This window comes from Hemicordylus capensis, chromosome 2 (assembly GCF_027244095.1).
Source record: "Hemicordylus capensis ecotype Gifberg chromosome 2, rHemCap1.1.pri, whole genome shotgun sequence".
Taxonomy (NCBI): Eukaryota; Metazoa; Chordata; class Lepidosauria; order Squamata; family Cordylidae; genus Hemicordylus; species Hemicordylus capensis.
Window position 1 is genome coordinate 271,712,387 of NC_069658.1, and position 27,578 is coordinate 271,739,964.

The 27,578-nt window shown below is 43.3% G+C and overlaps 1 protein-coding gene across 11 annotated transcripts in view; it reads left to right on the forward strand.

Annotated features, from left to right (window-relative positions):
* The window catches only part of PTPRG (protein tyrosine phosphatase receptor type G), a 799,529-nt gene that overhangs the window by 692,308 nt on the left and 79,643 nt on the right, over positions 1-27,578 (forward strand). For all 11 annotated transcript variants that reach the window (XM_053287905.1, XM_053287902.1, XM_053287906.1 and 8 more), the window contains one exon: positions 11,790-11,881. In XM_053287905.1, coding sequence (XP_053143880.1) covers positions 11,790-11,881 — 92 coding nt within the window. The remainder of the gene's footprint in view (positions 1-11,789; positions 11,882-27,578) is intronic.

Here is a 27,578-nt window from a genome sequence, read left to right on the forward strand (position 1 = left end):
CCCCTTTTCTCCTATACATATCTCTTTGTAACAATAAAGCTTTTTTTGACACTGTTAATATTGTTTTCTGAGTACTCAGTGGGGAAAGGAGGGCCCCCAGTCACATGCCTCTCTAGCCCTGGGCCAGAGGAACCCCAATTTGCCAATATTGCATTTCAAGGGACCAATTTACAGTTTCAGGCTTTTGGAGGGGACTGTTCGGCCCAGTCTAGTCAACCCCAAGGGGAAAGAGTCAGTAAACCCTTCCCAAGGTTATGAACAGGTGGTGGCAGTGGTATACCAGTTGGGCCGCACCTAGAAGGACTGGGGGGGGGGTCTGAACAACCCCAAAACCATTCACTATACCTTTACGTCCACGACCCCCACCCAGAGGTTCCTTGCACCCTTCCATGCCACTTTCCACAGCAGTGGCCAGGTGTGAGTTGGGAACCTGCGCACCTTGATTGAAAAGAAACACAGAGCTTGTAAGATGAATGGCTTAACTTTATTGCAAAACATTTCTGTAAGCTGGCAGGGCTCCCGTGAGCATGGCAGGGACCAGGTGCTTACTATCTTCAATCAGCCTGCTGGCACAGGTGTGGGCAATATTCCCATGCATGTCTCAGCAGTTTAAAGGCTGTCAAGCTCTTCTGGCACCATGAACCTGGAACCTTCTGGCACCATAAACCTGTTGGGGGGGAGATGCTCCCAGGCGTGTCTTACGAAGGCCGCTTTCACCGCCCTTGATGCCCTCATATCTAATGTGATTCTCAGGCTGAGCTGAAGATGGTTGCAGGTCAGAATAACTGTCTCCGCTGCCTCCCTCCTCGCCCTCTTGATGTGTGGACAGGTCCATGGGCTCCTCAAGCAGGGCATCACCAATTGACTTGCAGATGTTGTGTAGGATGTAGGAAGTCACAAGCACATTGGGCACCAGGTCCTCCTCCATGTCCAGCAAGGCCCACCAGTGGGCCTTAAGCCTCCTGAATGCCCACCACCATCCTGATGCTTCTGTGCCAGTGCTTGAAGTGCCTCTCCGTGGCATTCTTGGGTGCATGGTAAGGGGTGCCCATCCACTCCTGAAGGTTGTACCCCCCGGTCTCCGAATATCACCGGCTTCACCATCCTACCGCCCACCTCAACAGCCAGGATCTTGACCCAGGTGCCATGGACGAGTATGGAGGCCAGAGTGGAGGTTCAGTGGCCATGTCATGGCTCCTGCCTGACACCCCAGCATAGACATCACTGAAACGCCTCATCAAGTCCCCCACATCTTGCAACGTTGTGGTGTAGTAGTGCTTGTGCCCATAGTACTGGCCATGCCAACCAGGGGCCCCCCAGAATGTCCACATGAGCCCCATCAATACAGGCTCAGATGCACAGGACCCCCTTCTCCTGGAAGCCTGCCATCACCTCTCTTGTGTCACCCATGTGGATCATGTAATCCATGAACTCCCTCATGCCCATTTTGCACAGCACCTCGCAGGTGCCCTGGAAGGTATCAGTGCGCCATGACCCTTCATGGACCCTTCACCATCTGGAGACAGTCAATCTTCCTCAGGCTATGGATCTGTGCCATGCTGGCTCGTCCAGGGGCTTGCCAGGCAGGACTGGCAAAAGAAACACAAGGTGACAATAAGGGAGACAAAAAGAGAGTTTAAGGGACATTTATCTAAAAGCATCAAGGGGAATAACAAAAAGTTCTTTAAATACATCAGGAGCAGGAAACCTGCCAGGGAGGCAGTTAGACCATTAGACAACGAGGTGTGAAAGGGATCATTAAGGATGATATGGAGGTTGGAGGACATGGAGGTTGCAGAAAAGCTAAATGAGACATGCGTCTGTCTTCACAGCAGAGGATACTGAGCATATACCTGTTCCCAAACCAGGCTTTTCAGGGATGGAGGATAATAACTAAGTCAGATAGAAGTGACAAGAGATGATGTTCTAAACTGTCTGGAAAAATTCAAAACTAGCAAATCACCAGGGCCAGATGGCATCTATCCAAGAGTCCTTAAAGAACTAACCTAACCCCTACTTCACAGGGTTGTTGTGAGGAGAAACTGAAGTATGTAGTACACCGCTCTGGGCTCCTTGGAGAAAGAGCGGGTTATAAAATGTAAATGAATGAATGAATGAGTCAAATGTTAAATTGCCGACCTCCTTGCAAAAATAGATCTTATCCCTACAATCAGGCTCTGTACCAGAGGTGTGGAAAGTATCCAATGTAACGCTGATTTTCAAAAAGGGATCCAGGGGCGATCTGGGAAATTACAGGCCAGTTTGCTTAACGTCTGTTCCAGGCAAATTGATGGAAAACATTCTCAAGGATAAAATTGTTAAGCACATAGAAGAACAGGTCCTGCTGCTTGAGAAGCAGCATGGCTTCTGCAAAGGTAAATCTTGCCTCACGAACCTTTGGGAGTTCTTTGAGAGTGTTGACAGGTGTGTGGATAAAAGTGATCTGGTTGACATTGTATACCTGGACTTTCAAAAAGCTTCCAACAAAGTTCCTCATGAAAAAGACCCTTGAAAAAACTTGGCAGTCATGGGATAAGGAGACAAGTACATGTGTGGATTGCTAACTGGTTGAAGAACAAGAAACAGAGGGTAGGTATAAATGGAGAGTTTTATAATGGAGGGAAATAAGAAGTGGGGCTCCCCAGGGATCTGTACTGGGAGCTGTGCTTTTAATTTATTCATAAATGATCTAAAAGTTGGGGTAAGCAGCAAGATGGCCAGATTTGCCGATGGTACCAAACTATTTAGGGTAGTGAAATCCAAAACAAATTCTGAGGAGCTCCAAAGGGATCTCTCCAAACTGAGTGAGGAGGTGACAAAATGGCAGATGCAGTCTAATGTTGGCAAGTGTAAAGTGATGCACATTGGGAAGAAAAACACCAACTTCACGTATATGCTGATGGGATCTGAGCTGTCGGTGACTGACCAGGAGAGGGATCTTGCAGTCGTGGTGAACAGCTCGTTGAAAGTGTCAACTCAATGTGCGGCAGCTGTGAAAAAGGCAAATTCCATGCTAGGGATCATTAGGAAGGGGATTGGAAATAAAACTGCTAATATTATAATGCCCTTATATAAAAGTATGGTGCAGCCACACTTGGAGTACTGTGTCCAATTCTGGTCACCACCTAGAAAAGGACATTGTAGAACCAGGAAACACCTGAGGCTTTTTAGTTTGAAAAAAAGATGACTGCGGGGAGACATGATAGAGGTCTATAAAATCATGCATGGTGTGGAGAAAGTGGAAAGTGAGAAATTTTTCTCCCTCTCACATAACACTAGATCATCTCATAAAATTACCAGTAAATTTAGGACCAACAAACAGAAGTACTTTTTCACACAATGCATAATCAACTTGTGGAATTCTCTGCCACAAGATGTGGTGGCAGTCAATAACCTGGATGGCTTTAAGAGGGGCTTGGATAACCATGGAGGAGAAGTCTATCAACGGCTACTTTTCAGAGGGCTATAGTCCACCTCCAACCTCAGAGGCAGGATACCAGTTGCATACCAGTTGCAGGATACCTCTGCATACCAGTTGCAGGGGAGTAACAGCAGGAGAGAAGGCATGCCCTCAACTCCTGCCTGTAGGCTTCCAGCAGCATCTGATGGACCACTGTGTGAAACAGGATGCTGGACTAAATGGGCCTTGTGCCTGATCCAGCAGGGCTGTTCTTATGTCTGACTCAATTGGCTGTTCCACCGGCCGAAGCAGTGGCTATGCATGGTCTTCCCTTGGTGGTGTATCTGGCGAAAGTGGAGGCATGGAGAGGAAGAGGAATTTTAGAGTTGGAGTCCCACACAGCGCCACCACTCAGCCACCCACGTGCTCTTGAGGTACATCCACCCAGACACAACAAACTAGAGCCCTGGCAGGATGCCTGTTTCCAACCCAGCACCCACAGCACTCCTTGAAATGAATCAATTCATTGATTGGGTGGGTGTGCTCATAAGACACACCTACCCAAAGCACGCTCCCCACCCTAGCCACTCTTAACCAATCACCCGGCCACCCATCAGCAACCCCAGGCACCTTACAGAAAAGAGCTGCATGATTCTGCACTCATTGTTTTGCTCTGGCTCAATGGCTCCTTTGTCCCCAAGGGAACAGTCATTTTGCCCCTCCAACCAACAGCGCTCTAGCAGGATCAGCTCCAAGCATGTGTCTTCAACAGTGGTCTGTTCCCATGGTGTTTCAAGTAATTCACCCTCTAGCCTTGTACCCACCCCTGTGGTCAGCTCGTTCTTGGACATGAACAGGTCAAGGGATTCTGGGTAGTGCTGAACCAGTTTCTCATTGTCAGGCCCATCACTGTCCCCCCTCCTTTCCCTCTTGTACAGTGTGAAGTGCTTCTGTGAAGAGGCGAGCAATCTGGTCCATCAAACAGACTGGCACTGGTTCCTGGCCTCCTGCAGCCCTGGAGGTCTCCCCAACACCTAGTTCTCCTTGCAGCTGAAGGGCAGCAGCAGCTTGGTGTGAAGTGGCAGGCCAGATGGAGCTCTGCCTGGAGTCCCAGAGGGGAGAAGGGCTGCGCCCTCCAATGTTCATGGTGGTGGATGTTACTTGCCAAATGCTGACCATGATGGATGATGGTGGAGAGGCCCTACCAAGGCTCTGCGCGGCTATCAGGGAAGCCAACTGGCTGAACCTTGGACTCTTGTCAGGGATGGGGTGGAAGCTATCCGCTGTGTACCTTCCATCCTGTCCAACAGCACTGTAGCAAGCAGGCCGTAGTGGGACCTTGTCCAGGGCTCCACTCCGGACATCTTGTGTGCTGTAACTGCTTTGATTTTTTTTAAGGTGCTACAGCCTCTCTTTCAACTGCATAGCAGACCTGTGATAGCCATGGCAAAGCATCTGGTCAGAAATTCAAGCATAAGTCACCTTGTTTCTGAAGATGCTCCACAGCTGGTTCTGAACTCTCTTGCTGGTCCAGGTCTTGACAAATGCCCAGGTCTCCCTTCACTCCAGGGCCTCGCCCGACCCTTTCTGACTGGATAAGCAGTTTGGCTGCTGTCCATCACGCTGGCACCTGCGAAAGCCAAAGGGCCGGAGAAAGAGGGAGGCCAGGAATCTATTGTTTGGTGCAGATGGCCCTCAACTCCAAACCTGAGGTCGTGGGCAGCCAGAAAGAGCTGGTCACATGCCTGTGGGTTAGGGTGGGTGTATGCTGTTAGGTTGGCCACCTCATGCATGCTCCTGTAGGTCTGGATGTGTGGGAGTGTGGCCAGGCCAGAAGCACACATGTCCAGGAATTGGGCCAGGTGCAGGGACATAGCGTGCTCATGGCCTCGAGGGCCATGCAATAGTTAGCAGCTTGAAACATTAAACGATAGCATGCTGGAGCACATCAAAGGATGTGCCAGCTGCAGGGCAATAGATAAGGGCAAGGATGGATGGGGTGGCTATCATTGACAGATTCATCTGTTGCTCCTTGGGAGCTATCAGGAGTGCTCTGTAGACAGGCCAAGGATGGCCTAGAATGGCTTCCATCTGAATAACAGAAGTCCATTGTTATGGCAGGATAAGGCTCCTTCCACCTGCCCCCATCCTTAACTCACTCCTTCCCTCATGCACACATCCCCTGCGGCTGGGGACCTAATGAGTAACCTTGCAGACAATGGCAAGGCTTCTTCATGGGGAAGGCAATGGTTCAGAACAACTACTCTCTCTGTATTTTCACAAACCATTCCCATCACTTTGTTCACAAGCAGCTACTAGGAAATCTACTCCATTGTGGTGTTAGTTAAGGAGGTGAGGGACAGGTGCACTGCAATTGGACTGTGCATCCCCATCGCGGAAGCCCATGTGCACTGCACACCCTCACTGGTGTCAGCTGGCATTTTGGGGGGCATAAAACTAGTTAGGAGATAATGCGGGGTCAGCACAGCAAGGGCAACATATCTTTCCTGGCCTTGCTCTCGAGAAGAGGGCCCATGGTGTGGGTGCATTGTCAACCCCTGCCTGCAACCTCATGTCTGCCCTGTTCCCACTGATGCCGCACACCTGACCATTGGGCAGCTCCTTTTCCAATACAGGCTGGCCTTGCTGGCTGTGGGTGAGGAGACTGCACAGGTTGCTCTGCGAGGGCCTCAGATGTCTTGGACACAAAATGAAACGGGGTTTCTGTAGTGCCGCCACCTTTTGGGGGGGTCTGCCAGGGTGCATTGCTGAAACACTGTGCTCCAGTGTGTTCTGGCCACCCCACCCCACCTGTGTTTCTGAACACACTGCTGCCTGCTTGATTCAGACGGTGAGAGCATCTACGTTTGCCAGCGCCTCTCCGCCATGCACCACCCCCAACCCCAGGCATGCCCCAAGGAAACATCTTCCCCCTTGGCAGCGGCTTTCAGTAGGGAGTTGAGTGAGGGCTGTCTCTTTAGAGTTCCCTGCACATGTCGCTGTTGCCAGGCAGAATGGGCATGATAGGGGAGGAGATTGTGGGCACAGAGAGTGTTCTCTGAAGAGCCAGCCAGAGAAATCCATGGTGTATGTAGAGCTGGCAAATCCCTGGGCGGTTCTAGGCTGCCATCTCTATGATTGGGGTTTGGAATAGGTGCAAAACCATGGTTATAGCTGAGTCTGCACTCAGGTGTAACGCTTTGGTGGCAAAACCACAATTGCTGGTGGCGAAGCTTAGAGATAACCTAAGGTCCCAGTTGGAGTTTGGCCAGGCAAAACAGAGTTAGTTTTTGACCCATAACTATGGTTTCACGTAGCCACCTATAACTGCAGTTATCCTGTATGTCTGAACTTGGCCACTGTGTTTTGGGCTAACTATGGTTAGAGAATATAACAGTAGATGATTGGGCAGTGTTAGATATACACTGAATGGAATGAATCAATTGTAGCAACATTTACTCATATCTTTATGATAATGTTGGCATAGGGCTTCCCATCATGTTGGCCACTATTTTAAAACAAAACAAAAGTAGTATTGGTTTTTTAAAAGCCATTTAACTACACTAACCTGTGGTTGCTTATGTTATATTCTTCTTGTTATTCTAATAAATAATATCAAAAGTCTAATCACAGCTAAACTGTCTAATTTTTAACACTGGAAGAAGAGCATTTTGGTATTTTAGGGGCAGTAGTTTAGTTTGAACAATTTGATACACTCTGATCATTGAGGAAATAGCCAATCACATTAGGGCAAGTCAGAACCAGATTATCTCAGTGCACTGTGTGTCAACTTTTTTGTTATATTTTCTTAATTATATTGGGCTTCTAAACAAGATGTAAACTATCAGTGTAAACTATAATTATATATTTTATAAAAATAGAACAGGCTAAAGTTAATGACTTATATAGACTCTTCTGGGATGAAAATCCAGTGACAGGTGGATTTACATATTTCTTCTGTCAAAAATATAAATATGCTAAGATGAAGCGTGTGTCTTTCTTAAGGAATACAGTACCAGAAGCCATCCTCCATAGTTTTCTGAAGATCTCACTCAGTTGAGAAAGCCCTGAATGCATCAAACACATGCATGTTCTGCCTGCTTTATATTCTTAGCCCTTCCTCTTACTGCAGCTGATTTATTCCCTTCTGTGCCCCCAGGGTGTTCACAGCTCCAAATAAAGGCAAACCAAGTAGAAAGGAAGGCCCTCCTTGCTTAACAGGCGAGAAGGGCAATCAAAGCTATTCAGGGAAGAGAAAAACTATTTTTTGTAGGAATGTTTGGGCATATGTCACACACCTTGGATGCCCATGCATCACTTCACTGCAGAGTGTTCCAAACAAAGTATGCTTGCTGCGAACCCGTGTGCAGTTATGAAAAGACAGACTGTCTGGAAGCAGAAGTCTGCTGTGAGTAAAACCATGCTGTGAAATGTGATCTTTGGTGGCTGCCTATTGTTTCAGTGGTTCTATGAATTTAGCTATCTTATTGCTTTTATTATTTATAAAGTGCCATAAGTGCACAGTAGTTGGGTTTGCCAGATGTCCCTGTTATAATATCCCTGAGAGTCAACATGAGGTAGAGGATAGTGCGTGAGACTTGGGTTCAAACCCCACCTTATGTTATGAAGTAAAGTGGATTGCCTTGAGCCCAAAGCCATCCTACTAATGAGACCAGAGCAGCAATCACCTTGAGGGGCAGATGGGCAGAGGCAGTGAATGGCCACCTCCAGGTCCCTCACACAGCCCACCATCTCCCAGAAGCCACACCTGCAGGCCGCCGCCATCCTTGCCCTTTTCCTTCCTCCCACTTATCCTCCCCTTCTATTTCAAAAGGCAAAGGACAGTAAAGAGCGTGGCAGGAAATGTCTTGAAATCCCATCCCACCACTCTGCACTGCCCTCTGCCTTTTGCAAAGGCAAGGCAAGACAAGGAACAGAAATGACAGAAGTGTCTGCCTCTGCTGCCACTACTAAGTAGAGGGCTTGGAAGAAGAAATCAGTGGGGATTGAGGGAGTGACAGGGCTTGTGGAGGGAACCACCAGGGCTTGTGGGGTCTGGGAATCCACGGGGGTTGGGGAGATTGGATGGGAAGGAATTCACACATGACACAGTTCATGTATTGTAGAGGTAGGGAGGGGATTGGATGAATGCAGGAATGGAGGGCATAGGCAGAGGAGAAATAAGTGTGTGGTGTGCTCCTTGGTTTGTGGTAGTAGAAGTGGCCATAATTGCCCATTCTGTCTCAGAGGGCTGTTGTGAGGAGGGGGTGGAAAAAACCCACAAGTAGGCCACTTGAGCCCTTGGGAGACAGGGCAGGATCTGAAATGAAAATAAATATATACTAGCTGACCCTGCACAGAGCATCTGTGTGGTCTTGCACTGATCCTGTGGCATCGCACCTTCACAGTGCTCTCGCCGCCCCCACAGCTCTCTCGCCCACTCTCGCTGCCCCCGCAACTCTCTTGCTCGCTCTTGCTGCCCCCACAACTCTCTCGCCCGCTCCCCCCCGCAACTCTCTCGCTCACACTCTCTGTCCTCCATCTTTCTATCTCTGTCTTGCAGTCCTTGCTTCCCCCTGCCACTGCCAGGGACTGTCACCTGCTCGCCTGACAGCCTCCGAGCTCCCTGCTGCTTCATGGCGCAGCTCAGGCAACCGCCTGCCGCCCGCAGCCCCCAGAGCCAACTGTCCAGGTCCTGAAGCCACCCCCAGCCTCCGAGCTCCCTGCTGCTTCATGGCGCCCCCAAGCCAACTGTCAAACTGCTTTCCAGCCACCCCACAAAACTCCCTGCTGCTCCGGAACTCTCCCCCCTCTGTCAGCCAATCACCTCCTTTCTACCACGTCCCCACGCATGGCCCGTCTTGGAGAATTAATAATATAGATGTGCCCCATAGTTCAATACATTTTTATTCCAAAGTATCACAGCTCCATTTACCATAATGGATGCTTCTTAGCTTAAAACACCATAGTGTAGTGGTTATCAAACTGTAAGGTAAGCCATGGAGTTCCTGGAGTGGAGTTTAAAGCCCTGTGGAGCCTTTATCCACTCATCAGCTGAGGTCAGAGATCCTCTGGGCAGAGGACCCTCCTTAGATAGGTGGGGTTGACTGCACTCTCATTGCTCCTTCTTCCTAAAGTGGTTTGGAAAGAAGTGAGCTCTGAAAAGGTTTCTGCTTTCTTATTATGTTTCCTTCTGTATGGTTTGATGGGAGGGCATGCCAAAAAGTGGTCCTGTTCCATTCCCCTTCAAATGTCACTGTTGATGTTTATCCAGTCCCACATATTTTCACAAGTGGCAGTAGCCTGTATGCCTAAAGACCGCATACAAGGAGGTCACTGCTTGCTCACCTGTGGAACATTGGGTTGGTGTCAGGGTTAGATGGTCAAGTAAATTTATCGGAAACAGATGAGTTCAAAAAGATTCAGAAATATTGCCAGAAGTCCATCTTGCCCCTTATTATAAAAACTTTTATTGGATACCTAGCCTTAAGGCCAAACTACAAGTAACAACATATACTTTATGCTGCCCTTTTTTCTTTCTTTTTTAATGGCAGGCTGGGTGAGGAGATCCCAATCAGGATTGAGCCTGGCATGAAAGGAGGACATGTTTAACCCTTTATCCCCTGCCATGGTCCCAACAACAACAACAAAATGACTTGCCTTAGGAGGGAAGCTGCTGTTGGTACCAGTGGGAGTTTTCCTCCAGAGGCAAATGGCAGTTTCAAGGGCCATTTTCATTAGGAACATGGTACATAGAGGAAGGAATAAACACTCAAATAGCATGGTCCCAATCCTAATCCCTCCATGGTTCCTATTTTAATTTCCCCCCCCAAGCAGAAGCACAAATAGTTTGTTTAGCATCACATTAAAAAAAAGAAAAAGGAACACAACCAAAGCTGTGCAACTCACACAGCTTTTCAAAGGCCATATACATCTCTTACAAGAAGTTGTGAAAATGCATACAGGTCCTATATGCCTGGATTGTACGAACATTAAAATGTTCACAACTTCTTGCAAGAGATGTGTATGACCTTTGAAAAGCTGTGTGAGTTGCATTGCTTTGTGTTCCTTTTTTTTTTTTTAAGCCCTCTGCTATGTATCTATGCTGGAAACAATGGGAGTACAAATTGCTTTGACAGTGTCAGCAAAGCCGACAGGATGGAGTGGGCTTTTCTGCCTGGCCGTCACACCAGCTGTAACACCAGTCCTGGGCGGCAGAAAAGTTGAAAACGTTTCTGAGCACAGGCAGCCACTTGCATGTCAGGGAAGCGAATTGAGGCTGTGTTTAAAGGCTCGGCACAGGTGTTGAGGAGCAGTTCATTAAGCAAGGCAGGAAGAGGGATCTCTCTGCTCTGGCCGGGCTATTGTTAAGAGCTCCTGACAGCTGAGAGCAGCCCCTTCTCTCGTCACAATAGCTGCTCATGCTGAGCAAGACTCATTAAATATTCAGTTCCAGCCTCAAGCAGCTCATTAAGGCAGCAATGAGCAGTGACGCTGCTGTTGGAAAACCCTGCCTTGCTTAGCCACACCATGCAGCAGCTCATTGGATCTCTGGATGCTCTTCTCCTCAGTGCCTTCTCTGGGATGACCAGCTTGTGCTCTCTGCTTTGCATTAAGTACAGGTAAAAAGAAAGCCAAACAGGTCTATGACAAGCCTTAAGTTGGGGTGTTGGTAGCACTGGCATGCCGCATTTGAGTTGTCCTCTGGCCTTTTCAGACTCACTTTCTGGGGGGCCTCTGTTGACAGCCACAGCAGGCTTTTGCTGTGCAGCATCTGTGCTGCTTGTTATTTTGCAGGAGGAGACTGGGAAGGGGACTGCACAGCTGCAAGGAGCTTGAGGAGGCAAAGTTCTTTTGTGCCACGACTTTCACTTTCCTAAGAAAATAGTGCGCAGGCAACGTGTTTTCTGTTTTGGATGCTGTACACTGTTTACCTGGCATTAAGTAATAAAGTTCAACTCAAGATGGACATTGGCGGCTGTTCTTGTTGTGGACATCTCTTTTGAGAAGGGTTGTTCCTGAGTAGAAAAAAATGTATCCTCAAAGTTTCCTTGTTTAAAAACGCTTGCAACAGAAGCCACAAGGTTTGGGAACTAAAATTCCTGGGCTGCTTAACTGTATGGCATATACTTTATATTGTATGCAGCTGTATAGCATACACTTTAATAATAGATAAGAAGCATGGTGCTTATAAATTAAATGCGTGTTTCTAGTAGGAGCACTTTTCAGTGGCCAGTGACAGTCACTGGCATTAACAAATGAAATCAGAAATATAACTCTATGGAACACGTGCGTGTGGCTCCCTGACTGTTGAAATGCCTTGCAGGCTTCTTTTGTCGGCTATCGCACACGCCCGGAAGTACTGATGATATTTTTCTTCCATTCACAGAAAATGTTTTCAGACAGCTCATTTCTACGTCGAGGACAGCAGTTCACCTCGAGTGGTGCCAAACGAAAGCATTCCCATTATTCCCATCCCAGGTAAGCCAGGCCTGACCTCATTCTTTTGTAATCGCACAGTTAGGGCAGTCAGAGTTTGGGGAACAGATCATGGTTTATATTGTATGTCTCATAGCATTAAAATCAGCTACTTCCCACAATTCTCTCTGTGCTTTAGGCATCCTGTGATTTGTGTAATATTTCTGTAGCTCTTCACTAAAATGGGAGGAAATGTGTGTATGGGATTAGCATTTTCTTTTCTGGATGAGACACAGGTAACTCTGATGGCACCACAGAGGGGGTCCCCACGTGTCTTCCGTGCCCCACCTTCTCTGGCTTGCCATTAATGAGTGGCTCCATCTCTCTTGTTTACAGCAGTTCAAAGTCTACACCTTCGCTAGACTCCAGTATTGATTGATTGATTGATTGATTGATTGATTGTTGAATTTATATGCCGCCTTTCATTAAAAACAACCCGAAGGCAGTTTACAAAAGTTAAAAAACATACAATAAAAATGCCAATTAAAATATTAAGCTAAAAATATAAAACAAATTTAATTTAAAAACTATAAAATACAAGCATAAAAATGAGCAGATGCAGGTCAATCAGCACTGTGGCTGTGGAAATGCAGGGTTTGTGGCAGGAACTCCTATTTTTGTGGTGCCTATGTCTGTTAAAAAAAATTAGTACATATGCAATACCTTTTTATAACTGTACCTGGATAGGTAGTTAATTTACACATACATTGCCAAATAAGGATCCTGATAGAAGTAAATCTATTGGCTTCACTTAAGGCAGGCAAGTTTGAACCATTTTAGAGTAGATAGCTGCCGATTAGATCCTAGGGTGGTATTCATATTGCCAGTCTAGCAGGTCTGCTGTGTTACAATTTGGCAATCTTCTTATCATCAGTAGCTTGGAGTAATTCTATGTGGAGTGGTTCTGAACAGTAAACCTGAATTAAAGACACACTGATAGGAGGCTTTGGGTATTGTCTGAGGTACACAGATTTTTGCTCAGAACAAGGAAAATGAAAGGCTTTAAAGAGGTTTGTAGAATTATCTCAGCCTCTTTCTGACAAAATATAAGGACTTTCTAATAAGATTGCATCCCATATCACTTATATCCTGCGTAAAGTATCGTTTTGGTTAGGTAAATCAGTAATTTCAGCTTTATTGTTACTAGGTTAGTTTGCCAATATTGAAAGATTCATTTCACTGCTTAAAAGTGTACATCCATACAAATGCTGGATACCATGAATAATGTTTCACATGTGCCGTGCGGGAAGGCCAATTTTTACTAAATCTTTCTACCAACCTCTGTGCCTCTTGAAAATATGTCCCTGAGAGTCCCACAACCCTTAGGGACATGTTTTTGTGATGCACAGAAGGGAGGGGAGGTGATAGCATCTCCCCTGTTACGCATATGAAACATTAACGTTGCACATGCCATGTTAGTCTGGGTGTCAGCCAGGATTTTTCATATATTATTTGTTAATTCCAATTCAATTTTAAGCTTTTAGACAATAATTGTGTTAGAGTGAGATTATATCCAAGGCAAATACACCAGCATCATGCAGGATGAAGGTAGACAGTCTTGGAATGCTTTTGCATAGCCCAGAGACTCTTGTTAGAACTGTGGTTCGGGTGACATAGCCTCTGATATTCATAGGAAGGCTTCAAAAAAATCTTATACACACATAGAGCCAAATAAGACGATATGTCTGTTGTGTGATTGGGGTCTGTATGCTTGAATTTTTCTAACATAAACAGCATGCATGGGGGCCACAGTCCAGATTGGGACCACAGTGGAGGAAAAGGTTAACCCCACTCCCTACCACAATCACTCTGGATCCCCCACCACCTCCACATGCTTTTTACACTAGAAAAAGCAGGACTCTGACTATGCAGCTGACATATAGTTTGACCCACATAAATGTTGCTTGGAATGGGTTATATATGTCAGGTTTTCCAAGGGTGATCCCATTACCTGGATTCTCAATTACCATTAGATCAGCTTGATACCATTGTCCCCAGAAAAGGTATGTCGATAACCCATTCTGACCCAGTTTTTCTTCAGGTATGCTTGTCCCATCAGCACCATAATATGTCAGAATTGTCTGCAACTCTGCAAATTGTTGTATTTTTTCATTGGTGCTGTATGATGTTCATAGTTTTGTAAACCAGACATCGTTCGTACCTGGCATGATGGACTTTTCTTTAAAAGAAGTGAACATTCTTCTCATTCTCTTGTCATGTATTAGCACAATTACATCATGCGACCACATGGAATGCCTCAAACCACAGCATGCCAGTGATTCTGTGTTGCCTATGCCAAGTCACTTCTCTGCATGAAGTGTGGAATATTCAAGAGACTAGATGCGAAACATGAATGAAAGTCTGTTCTGTAAAGTGAAGAACTTCAGAGCTGAGCTACATGTTCAGCAAATGAGGTAGTCAGGGCCTTCTAAAAAGATCACAGGTGTGAGATTGAATGCTTAAATGTTTTTCAATTTAAAAACTGCTTGTATGTAGAACACCAGAATATCAGGGTGAAAGGTTCTAGTCTAGCCCTTCCTATATGCACATTACCTATGTCTCAAAAATGTTCTCTGTTGTACTAGGTTATCATATGTACAGGATAGTTGTTGTTTTTTAACAAGAGGGGGATATTTAGAAAATGCAAGCCTTCATATACTGTTTCAAATGGTAGAGTCCCAGAAGGCTCTTCATTTTTTCCATCATTCTCTATGAATGGAAGAGGCAAAGGCTCCTTTCTCTTTGACATCACTTGTCTCTAATGGCTTTGGGGTATACTTTTATTACGATGGATGACCAAGTCATCGGCTCATTCTTAAATGTTTGAGGGTAGAATTTCACTTGGTTGGTAACCTGGAAATGGGAGGCTTGAACATTAGAATGAGGATGTCCATCATGATAAGAGAACACATTATTCCATGTGTGATTTGTGAATTTAGTATGCTGTAGCAGTCTGTGTTCCTTAACTAGCTGATGGGAAAGAATTTGACTTTTCGGTGCATTGAATGACAAGTTGATATCAGACTGTGTCTGTTGTTCTAGTTCAGCAACTGTAGTTTTAAGTCACTAATTACTCTAAGAAAGGTGAAGTCATATAAGGAATTCAGGGGAATATATCAAGACTTCAGCTCCTTTGTATTTCCTGTGCTAATATAAAACCTAAACAACGTGTGTTACAGTTAAGACTGCATTATCTGTGCATTTACCTGGTAGCTGGTTCGAATTCCTGTTGGTATGTTTCCCAGACTAATGGAAACACCTATATTGGGCAGCAGTGATATAGGAAAGATATTGAAAGGCATCATCTCAACTACAGGGCTCTGTGGTCACCAGGGGTTGACACTGACTCGACGGTATACTTTACCTTTAAGTACCACTGAACTTGGTGCAGGTTCTCAGTAAACGTGCATAGGGTCAGGCTTTTAGAAATGGGAATGTGTGGTTATGTGAATTGATGGTATTCATATCATTCATATCAAGAAAAAGATGTATTAGAGTACAGGATCATAGCCAAAGTTTTTACTCCATAAATGGAACCGGTCTTCCTATAAGTACAGATCTCCTTCCATATGAATAAAGCAAAACCTTGGGATACAAACCATTGTGTCTATGTAAACAGTTACTTTTCTTATTGAGGAAGAGGACTGGTGAGGGGCTGTAGCTTAGGGATGTGCAAACTGGTTTGAATTCGAACCGGTTCGGTTTGATGGTTCGAATTCAAACCGAACCAGCCATCAGGTCCGAACTGTAGGTTCGAATTCGAACCAAAATGGGGGGGTTGATTCAAACTGGTTCAAACCTGTTTGAACCTCCAAAAGTGAGTGGGGTGGTAGTTGGCACCCATGGGTGCCTACCACCCAACCCCCAAAGCAATCGGACACTCGTACGATTTTTTTAATGAATTTTTGAATTTTTTTTTCTCAAAGGGTATAATGGGACTCAAACCAGCCCATTATTCCCTATTGTAGAGCACCCATGGATGCCAACTACCACCCAAACCCCAAAGCAATCGGTCACTCCTACGATTTTTAATGAATATTTGAAATATTTTTAATTATTTTTCTCATAGGATATAATGGGACTCAAACCAACCCATTATCCCCTGTTGTGGAGCACCTAGGGGCACAAATGTGGGGTGGGTGGTAGGCACCCAGGGGACACGCCTCCGATTATTGGTGAATTTTTAAAGTATTTTTGAATTCCTCATAGAGAATAATGAGGATTCCAGCAAATGTATTGCTTCACGTTGAGGGGGAAAGGGGTGGCCTAGAGTGGAGTGTGGTGGGTGGTAATTCCCAAGGGAGACAAGGAAGTACCAGAATTATTTGAAAGGAATTGGGCAAAGGGCTGATTTTTAAGTAATTTTTGAAGTTTATGCGTCTTTAAGGTTTTTCTCCATAGGGAAGAATGGAGGTTTCAGCAGCCCCATAACTGCACTTGGGGGGCACTGGGGTGGTCCAGAGCGAGTGGTGGTGTAGTGCACAGAGAATGCCAATCACCCCTGGGTTGTTAATGTATGGGGTACTGGGTTTTGTTGTTTCTGAGGTGTTCTGAGTGTAGATTCTCTGATAGCATATGAGATGTTCAATGACAAACCATGAATCCACTCTCATTTGCTAACGAATAAGAATCTACACTCAGAACATTCTCCTCCATGTTAAAGGGGCTGTGGAAGCGCTCAGTTTTAAAGGTATTGTGCTGCAATTCGGACACCAAATCACATTTTGGCACATCCCTAATTGACAACATTGGAATGCATACCCACAGATGATATCTCCCAGTGGATTTCATGTAGATGTTAAAGTGAATGATCCATCTACCATCTATGTGGAACAGGAAGCATTGTTAAAATGCTTTAAAAATCTTTTTAAAACTAAAACTGTTTAGCATACCAAAGTCTATGGCGGTAAAGGAACCTCTTTGCTGGATGCATTGTGAAACAATGACCAAAATCGAAATGGAGATTTCAGTTGCTTGTGCATGGCCCAGTCATGTAATTGTAAATGAGCATTGCACACACATTATTTATGACAAGGTCACATCTTAATGTTGGGAATTCAAAACATCAGAGTGCCTTTCTTCTCAGTGATGTAGAAATAGTAAAACAAATATATTTACTTGGAGTAACCTTAGCTTCATCCTGACCTTAGCTTCATCCTTCCAATGGATCAGAAAAGGCTTCAAATCCCATTCCCCCAGAGCAATCTGCTGAGTGCACCTGCCCATCAGTTGTTATACAGTAGCTTTGTTGAAATGCTCTTTAAAAGGTTATATGGAAAATTCTTTCTTTTGATTCATTTATACATACATTGATAAAATGATACCTCTTTTGAACTTTTTTCCCCTTGAGAAGCAGCTAGGAAGCGTGAGAAAAATTTTCATGCTATATGGATTCTGCAAGTAAAGTATAAATGACATTTTAATGAACACCAGTTCCTTAAAGTAACCTTATTTGCTAGTGATACCCCAGGCAGTCATTTTAAGTGGATAGTTAAATATGTCCCTGTAGAGCTGTACATTTATTTCATTGAGCTGAGTAGACCAAATTTCATTCTCAGTTTCAGTCCTATAGTCAAAGCGAAAGCAATCTGATCATTTATATATAAAATGTGAAATACATTTGCATTTCTGTTTTTGAAAATACTTGATCCTGTGAGAATTAAGGTCCTTGGCAGTTCCAAAATGCATATCATTCATGACTGATGGTTGAATAGAGCTTTTCGAGTCCACAGCCATGAAATTATGTCATAATTTAGATGCTTCACTTTCTAGTGAAGACATTTACTACATTATTAAGCATAAAACTCCATAACCTATAGCCATGTACTCATCTATGCATATTTTGTCCTGTAGGCCAGAATCCTAATTGCAATTCATAATTATCTCTACTGGGCAGTCTAGAGAAACACAGGACACAGACAAGATCATTAGCCCAGTCGTTCCTATAGCTATTACACACTAATATAAATCAAAAGGCTTGGTTCTCCTCTGGGATTATGCCCTTAGGGGGGGAGCAACTGTGCCTGGATGGTGAATTTACTAAATGTTATTAAATGTGCTTGCTATCCTGTTACACACACACATGCAAACGCACACACACACTTTCTTCTATTTCATTTTCCTATTGGTGACAAAGAACTACTTAGAAAGATTATAAAGAGGATTGTTAAGATATTGTAAAACTAATAAAAATTTTAAAATGCAAAAAAAATTAAAAAAAGAGGAAAGATTATAAAGAGCCATCTGAAATGGCCTATTTCCAGATGGCTCTTCATAATCTTTTCATAGAGCTCTTTGTCTAAGGATATCTTGTCAAAGGATTAAAAAATATTTCAAGACTGCGTATTTTTAAAGCACAAAAGTTGATCAAATGATCATAAACCTTTATTTGCATTACAAATACAATTTTTTTTGTGTGATTCCTGTGTGCTTCCCCTCCCTCCAGCAAAAATGGAAAAAGACAATTTGGCATTTTTAAAGGAACCCCTATCTGTTTCTCCTCACAGTTCTTACAAGGAGATGATTCTATTTTGTTCCTGAATGGAAGGGTCTTCTTGCACTTATCTGTGAAGCAAATTATAATTGTTAGGGTGGCTGGTTCAGAAGGTAGAGTATCTTGGGAAAGAGAATCCATATTCAAAAAGTTCAAAAAAACAGTGATCAGTCCCATTTGATCTTCACACGTCTTGCCCCACTTCTCCTCAGCAACAGTTCCAGTTCTGTGGGGAAACACTTGTCAGTTGCTGAACCCCCATCTTTTCAGGAGTCAAGAAGGGAGACCAAATTTCCATAAATCTCTGCCTCCTCAATTTGGAAAAAGAAAATAAAAATAATGTCATTGTATGTGCTCTTACTTTATATATCTATTGCTATGAAGAAGGAGGTGAAGATGTATCCAGTGCCTTATAACATCAAACTCAGCATTTGTATTCATGAATGCACACATGCTCATTTGGAATATTCAAAGTGAAATCCAGTTTCTTGCTTGTTGTAGATTTAAAAACAGTGAGCTGAATGTCTGTATCATTTATAATTTAAAGGTGAATTTGTTCATGTGGATTATAAATTCAAATTTCATTGTGTGTGCAGATTTGTAAATAATATCTCCCTCCATGTTTGCCATTGGCATGGTTGCTATATTAGATTAGGTCCTGAGGCCTAAGTGAGTGACTGTGAGATGACAAGTACTCAGTCATCCACAAGGTTGTATCCATAGTACACTGTGTGCAAAAGGCAGGCACTTCCAGCCTTGCAAGAGAGGAAGGATGATTTCCACCAATCCCTCCTTGTTCAGCAACCAGATGTGCCATATCCATCCTGCTCTGGAGGGTCTCTTGGATTATGCCTGAACACCTCTGTTTGAGAATCCCTCTAAACGTCATGATACTTTACCATACAGATGATGTGTGTGTTTTGAATCCACTCTGGAGGGGAGTAGATATTGACAACAAGAATGCTATTTGAACTTAGTGAAAATAGCTATGGCAACCTGACCACAAGGATCAAATATTATAATTGAAGCCTTCAATTTGGTTGACATGAAAATACCTACATCTCCACTAGCCCTAATTTCTTTGAACTTGGAGAGGTTGCTTAGTATTGTAAGCTGCCTTGTGTTTGTTTTTAAGAAGACAGGGTAAACATCAATTAAATAATAAACATGCATGATAAAATGATAAAATTGGAATATTTTGTTTCATTGAATATGCCTGAAACTGCCTTCAAGAATACCTTCATGATGCCTCCTCTAAATCCCTTTTCATAACCCATTTGTTCCATAAAGCCTTTGGTACCCCTGTCTTACTGTAGCAAAGCCTGACTGAAATAAATCCATGTTATTCCTGTCTACCCCGCCTCCATTTCCTGTCCCCTTCCTTTGTTTTGTCTCCTATGTCAGATTCTAGACTGCAGTAAATTCCTTGGGGCAGAGACCTGTCCTCTTGTAAAGAGCTATACACACTGATGGCACTAATGTGTACATAATGCTTTCCAAGAGGAGAGGTCCCTATTGAATTCTAGCCTGTAGTTGGCTGTCATTTTAAAAACAGCAAAGAAAGGGACTGTGTGAAGTGAAAGGGAAGCAGTGAATTGAACTTTTCAGAAGCACTGGTGCTTCTCCCAGTGCTTTGTTAGGATGTCAGCCTATGACTATATCACCCTAGGGAGATAGATGTGGTGCTGCTCCATAGGGAGACAGATGTAGTGCTGCTACCAAAAAGGCCCTCTGTCCAATACTCATCAAGTGTGTCTCAGTTAAAGGAGGGCCAGAGAGTAGGGCCTCTAATGCCAATCTCGGGGCTTGGACAGGCTCAGTACGAGAGCAGGTCATCCTTGAGATACCCTGGTCCCAAATCATTAGGGCTATCAAGGCAAACACTAGCACTTAAAATTGGGTGGGCAGAATCAAATAGGTAGCCAGGGTAGTTGGTATAATAAAACGTAAAATGGGTCACTCATCTGTCCACCAGCACTCTGGCAGCCACTGACAGCCTCTTGACAGTTTCCAAACTGTCTTCAGAGGCATCCCTATGTAAAGAAGAGTATTGCAGTAGTAGAGTCTGGATGTGACAAAAGCACGAGTCACTCAGCTAGGTCTGCCAAACCCAGGTAGATTGACATCTAGGGACAGCTGCAGATGCACCCTCAAACTGTGCACTTGCTATTATAGGGGAAATACTGTTTTTTCTTGGACTGCTAGTGCACCTAAATAAAAAATCCAATTTTATATATTTTAAGGGATATTAGATTTCCATTGTTTCAAGATTAATTTTTATCCCTCAGAAAGGCTCAGTGTAATCATAACATTTGTCCATGTTCTATATCTTGAACTATAGGCAATGCTATATAGGAAGGAAATTAATTATTGTACTGCATGTCAAAAATACTTGTCTCAACCGTGCTAACATGCAACAGTCCCATCACATACTGAGTTAGAGACACATTGGAACCTCAGACCACCAACATTTACTATCTTCGGCCAATGTATCTTGCTTTTTAACAGAGTAGTTTTATTTTAAATAATAGCCAATGGTATGCACTTATAGATAGAAACATTTGAAAATCAACTAGGTGCAGCATGTCTTATATCTCTAATTCTAAGGTTACTGGCTTCAGCAAGGTGCCTGCCAGCATCCTAAAGGGCATTGGGCATAAAGTTTAAGCTCTGGTAAAGACATCAGATGAGTTGCCCTGGTTATATTATTTATGCAGGGCTGAACACTATAGTAGACATGGTCTGATATTTTAGTAAAATTAAAACCGGTCCCTCTGCAGTTATTTTATCAGAAATAAATTGATATTTACAATATAAGCAATAAGAGAGCTAGCTGACACATTTACTTCTAGCAAAGAGTGATGATAAAATGGAAAAACAAACTGTTCCAAGAGGTGGATTAATATAATGGTTTGATTAGGGATGTGCGAAACAATTCGGGTAAAAAATGATTTGTACCCAAATCTGGCTGATTTGGGTGATTTGTAGTCAAAACAAATCACCCCTGTGCTCAATTTTCCCAGATTTGGGTACAAAACAAATCACACCAGATCCGGAACTGAAAAATTCGGAGATTTGGACCTCCATTTTGTGGCCAAAGTGAGTTGGGTGGTAGTGCCCAATGGGTGCAAGCTACCACCCAAATTTCAAAGAAATTGGGCAAAGGGGTGATTTTTAAAGAATATTTATTTATTTATTCATCCATTCATTCATTTATTAAAAAATTTATACCGCCCTTCCAAAAGGCTCAGAGCAGTTTACATTAAAACACCATTAAAATAAATTAACAATTAAAACAGAAAATATAAAACTGCATAAAATAATAAACAATTAAAACATCATAAAATACCAATTAAATAGCCAAAACAACAAGTTTTAAAAAGCAGAGAAAGCTTGGTTGAAGAGATGTGTTTTCAGATGTTTCTTAAAAATTGCCAGAGATGGGGAGGCTCGTATCTTAGTAGGGAGCGCATTCCACAATCTTGGGGCAGCAGCTGAGAAGGCAACTTCAACTTTTTGAAGTTGGTGCATCTTTAAGCTTTTCCCCATAGGGGATAATGGGGATTTCAGCAGCCCCATAACTCCACTTGGGAAACACCAGGCTGGCCCAGAGTGGGTCGTGGTGCATGGTAGGGCCCAATGGGTGCAAGGAAGCTACCACCCAGATTTCAAATTGTGCAAAAGGGTGATTTTTAATTTTTTCCTGAAGTTTGCACATCTTTAAACTTTTCCCCCATAGGGAATAATGGGGAAATTCAGCAGCCCCATAAATCCATTTGGGGGGCACCAGGGTGGCCCAGAGAGGGTGGTGGTGTAGTGCACATAGGGTGCCAACCACCCCCAGAGCGACAAGTCCATGTGGTGCTTACTGGGTTTTGTTGTTTTCAGTGTCTGAGGTGTTCTGAGAGTAGATTCTCTGGTAGGAAATGAGAGAATCCACTCTCATTTCCTACCAGAAAATCAACTCTCAGAACACCTCAGACACTGAAAACAGCAAAACCCAATTCCCCATGGGCTTGTTGGTACCCTTTGTGCCTAGAGAGAATGTTCAGAGCCTCTGACATTGGGCCGAAATACAAAATTTGTCCAGCATTCAAATGATTACAGTTAAGTCCAGCTGAGTATCATAGCTAGTGTGGTCACGACACTTGTTAGCATGGAAACGGCATGTGTGAGTCACTCATGCATTCTTTGCCGTATATTGCTTATATGGATACGATGAATATTTATATACCACTTTTCAACAAAAGTTCCCAAAGTAGTTTACATAGATATCAATCAATAAAAAGGCTCCCTGTCCCCAAAGGGCTCACAGTCTTTAAAAAAACACACACATAAGATACACACCAGCAACAGCCACTGGAGGAATGCTGTGCTGGGGGTGGATAGGGCCAGTTGCTTTCCCCCTGCTAAATAAAGAGAATCACCATTTTTAAAAGATGCCTCTTTGCTCACTTATCAGGGGATTGCTTCTGGGCAGTGTACCAAAGAACCCACAGTGGTACTGGACAAGGCCAGTTTGGGCAATGTTTATATGCCTGCTGTAAGCACACATGTTCTTCCCCCCACCCTCTAACATGCTGGGGTGTCTTTCCCTGATCACATAGAGTGGATTGCACCTCTACAAATACTAGTTTAAATTCATATCTGAAATGTGTGTAAAGGGGCAATTCAGACAAACTCCCCCACATGAGATTAAAGAAAGGTGCCCCAGTGTACCATAAGGGGAAAAGCACGCACATCATTATTGTGTGAGCTTTGTCTTACTAGCAGACGAAGTATGGTATCATCCAAAACTGGCCCAATATCTCTTAGCTGACCCTACCTTAGAGCGCTGTTGTGGGTTTAAATGACACAGAGTGGATTATTTCCTTCAGCAGCTTAAACTGCCAAGAAAAGAGTTCACTTTGCATCACCATTGCCAATCACATTTTCCATGCATACTTCAGATATTTCTTAAACAAAAATGACATAATTATTAAATTAAGTTGTTCTGTAGCTGCATACAGGCTTAATTCTGTCCAGGTGGGTAATTGAAATTTTGCTCATATAGCTGGCTTTCTGCATTTCAGTGTTCTTTTAGAGATTGGGGCAAATCTGCAATTAATGGAATTCATTTTGTGTGCATGTATATGTGCAAGACTATTGAGCAAGACCATTTACTTCAGATCCATGTCTCCAGAAATTCTGATGGTTACTGAACAGAGCAGTACTTTCAATCTGTAGATTTGGAGATGTAAGCTAGGCTTTAGCATCCACATTTAAACATGGTTTTTAGAAAGAGAAACATTTACATTATTTTTAAACATATATTTTATCTATTGTGACATGGCATAAGGATACATTGCAACCCATCTTGAACCTCTGGGATAGGAAAGAAAATATCAACGTAAATAAGAATTGTGTTATGAAGGCTGATTATCAATGCAAAATCTGCTCCCATGTTGTTAAATGTTGGATCTACTAGAAAGATTGTTTTACTGTGACACTAACAAATACTGGTCCTATTTTAGGAAGGGGAAAAGCTAATTGTACAAATGGGAATATGCATTGAGCAACTGTTAGGTTTCCTAATTAGCCTTTATAGGATTTCATTAATCTCTTCAGTAGACTAAAAGAGTTATGGTCTCTGAAGCACATTTGTCTTGAAATGGAAAAGAAGCTTAACAGTAGCCACTAGATAAGAGGTACCTACAAGAAGCACTTTCCTTCTATCTTGGCAGATTTTGTTTGAGAAGCTCTTTAAAGTGCATAAGCAGAGAAGATCAAATGCCTTCAAGAAACAGGATGGAATTTTCAAACAATGACTGCATATTGGAATGTGGAACTCTCATACTTTACTTATGGCTAAATATGCATCTGTCCCCAAGAGAGCTCTCCTGATATTTTCAAACTGTATAAAGTAGCTGCGTGAAGAGACACAACATGAGCATGACATGTTACCCCAATCTAAGGCTTTTTGAGGTCAGGAAAAAACAGCAAAGTTAATGTGAATCAGTATGGTAGTATGTTTGCATCAGGTGTGCCACCTCTAAGTCAAAATCAGACATTGTTCAGTCCACTGGTAGATCCTACTCTTCAAAGGAGTGAACCTGAAGATTACCTAGCTAAACTCTGAGAGGTTGACTTTACTACTTCAAAGCTTTCAAGTACTAAATGATTTTGCTTTATCCTTTGAGTCTGCTAGTAGCTCAGTAAATTAAGGTATGGAGTTTGGGGCTCAAGTCATTGTGATGTTAAGCAGCTTTCAGTGTCAAACTTAACCATTTTACTGCTGGACAGTTTAACCAGACAAGGTGGAGAATTTAATAGGAATGAAATCACTATCTGCAATTTGGAGCTGTATAACCAGAAATTCAGAGAGAAATCATGAAGAGACTGATGAAGGTGGGAATAGGGAAGAGGAAAGGTTTAATTGGGAATAAACATCAGTGATCAAATTCTTCTAGGACTGGAAAGATGCATATATTTTATCAACAAATGGTGGTTTAACTTCATTATTTAATTAGATAGGGTTTGTAGTCTGCCATTAACTATAGTTCATCTGTCTTATTTCCATGCCATACACTTTGGGAATGTGCAGGAATCTATGTAGAACTAGTTGTTGGGTCACTCCAAAGTTATGTTGGCATCCACTCCTGTGGTCCTGAAATATGGGTTTTTCTTGGTAGTTTTAAATGTACCACAGCATTATCAACATGTGCAAAAAAGCTCTGTGATGTGTCCATTCCATCTCTGTTGTCAGAGCATATGTGGCATACTGGGAAAGCTCATTTTCTGCCCTGTTATAGTTTATATTGCTATCATTTTGTTAGATATGATATAAAACTGTAGTATAAGGTTGTATGTATTAGAATGAGCAGCCTGAAAGGGTTGGATCCATGATTCTGACTGTAGGCTGGTGCTCTATATAACCTAGCTGATTTAAGAATTAATTTTTTAAAATTGACTTCAGTATATCAAACGTTACCCCATATGAAGTTAAGAATATCAGAAAAGCCCACCTGGATCAGGCCCAAGGCCCATATAGTCCAGCATCCTGCTTAACACAATGGCCCACCAGATCCCTTGGGGAAACCCACAGGCAAGAGTTGAGGCCATGCCCTCTCTCCAACTGCTACTCCCCTGCAACTGGTATTCAGAGGGATCCAGCCTCTGAGGCTGGAGGGCCTATAGCCCTCAGACAAGTAGCCATTGATAGACCTCTCCTCCATGAAGTTATCTAAACTCTTCTAAACTCTTAAAGCCATCCAGGCTGTTGGCTGTCACCACATCTTGTAGCAGAGAATTCCATAGGTTGATAATACTTTGTGTGAAAAAGTACTTCCTTTTGTCAGTCACAAATTTATGGCAATCAGTTACATTGGATGACCGCTGGTTCTAGTGTTGTGTGAGAGGGAGAAAAGTTTCTCTCTATCTACTCTCTCCACACCATGGAGAGACCATCCAGACCTCTATCATGTCTCTTCTCAGTTATCTGTTCTAAACTAAAAAGCCCCAGGTGTAACCTTGCCTTGTAAGGAAGATGCTTGAGGCCCCGATCATCTTAGTTGCCCTCTTCTGCACCTTTTCGAATGCTACAAATGTACTCCTTAATATATGGTGACCAGAACTGCATGCAGTCTTCCAAATGTGGCCACACCATACTTTTATATAAGGGCATTATAGTGTTAACAGTTTTATTTTCAATCCCCTTCCTAATGATTCCAAGCATGGAATTGGCCTTTTTCACTGCTGCTGCACATTGAGCCGACACTTTCTATGAGCTGTCCACGACAACCCCAAGATCCTTCTCATGGTCAGTCACTGACAGTCCAGACCCCATCAGCATACACGTGAAGTTTCAGGGTGGTGGTGGGGGTTGCCCCAATATGCATCACTTTACACTTGTCAATACTGAACTGTATTTGCCATCTTGTTGCCCACTCCCCCAGTTTGGAGAGATCCTTTTGGAGCTCCTTACAATCTCTTTTGGATTGCACTACCCTGAATAGTTTGGTGTCATCTGCAAATTTGGCCACCTTGCTGCTTACCCCAACTTCTAGATAATGTACGAACAAGTAAAAGAGCACTGGTACCTACCGGTCCCTAAGGGACACCACTTGTTCCTTTCCTCCATTTAGAGAACTCTCCATTTATTCCCACCCTCTGTTTCCTAATCTTCAGCCAGTTACCAATCTACATATGAACCTGTCCCTTTATCCCATGACTGCTAAGTTTACTCAAGAGCCTTTGGTGAGGAACTTTGTCGAAAGCTTTTTGAAAATCCAGGTATACTATGTCAACTGGATCATCTTTATACACACAATTGTTGACACTCTCAAAGAATTCCAAAAGGATAGTGAGGCAAGATTTACATTTGCAGAAGCCATGCTGGTTCTCCTTCAGCAGGGCCTGTTCTTCTATATGCTTTACACTTATATCCTTGAGAATGCTTTCCATCAATTTACTACAACAAACATTAAGCTAACCGGCCTGTAATTTCCTGGATCCCTTGCTGAAAATCGGTGTTACATTGGCTGCTTTCCAGTATAGAGCCTGAACGTGAAGATAAGTTATATATTTTTGCAAGGAGGAGGAGGCTGGCAGTCTCACATTTGAGTTCTTTAAGGACATTTGGGTGGATGCTATCTGGCCCCGGTGATTTGTTGATTTTATTTTTTCCAGACCGTTTAGAACATCATCTCTCCTCACCTCTATCTCACTCAGTTCTTTTTCCTCTGTCCCTGATAAGCTAAATTCAGGCATAGGTATACATTCAGTATCTTCTGCCTTGAAGACAGGTGCAAAGAATTTGTTTAGCTTCTCTGCAATTTGCATATCCTCCTTAATAATCCCTTTCACTCCCTCCTTATCTAACGGTCCAACTGCCTCCCTGGCAGGTTGTATTTAAAGAAGTTTGAAGACTTCTGATGTATTTAAACAAGTTTTTGTTATTCCCCTTGATGCTTTTAGCTAAATGTTCCTCAAAATCTCTTTTCAGCTCTCTTATTGTCACCTTGCATTTCTTTTGCCAGAGTTTATGTTCCTTTCTGTTCTCTTCATTTGGGCAGAACTTCCATTTTCTGAAGGAAGTCTTCTTCCCCTTGACGTTACTTGTTAGCCATGTTGGCATCCTCCCAGACTTGCGGTACCTTTCCTACTTTTTGGTGCTAACTGGGCTTCTAGTACTGTGGTTTTAAATAAACTCCATGCATTCTGGAGTGA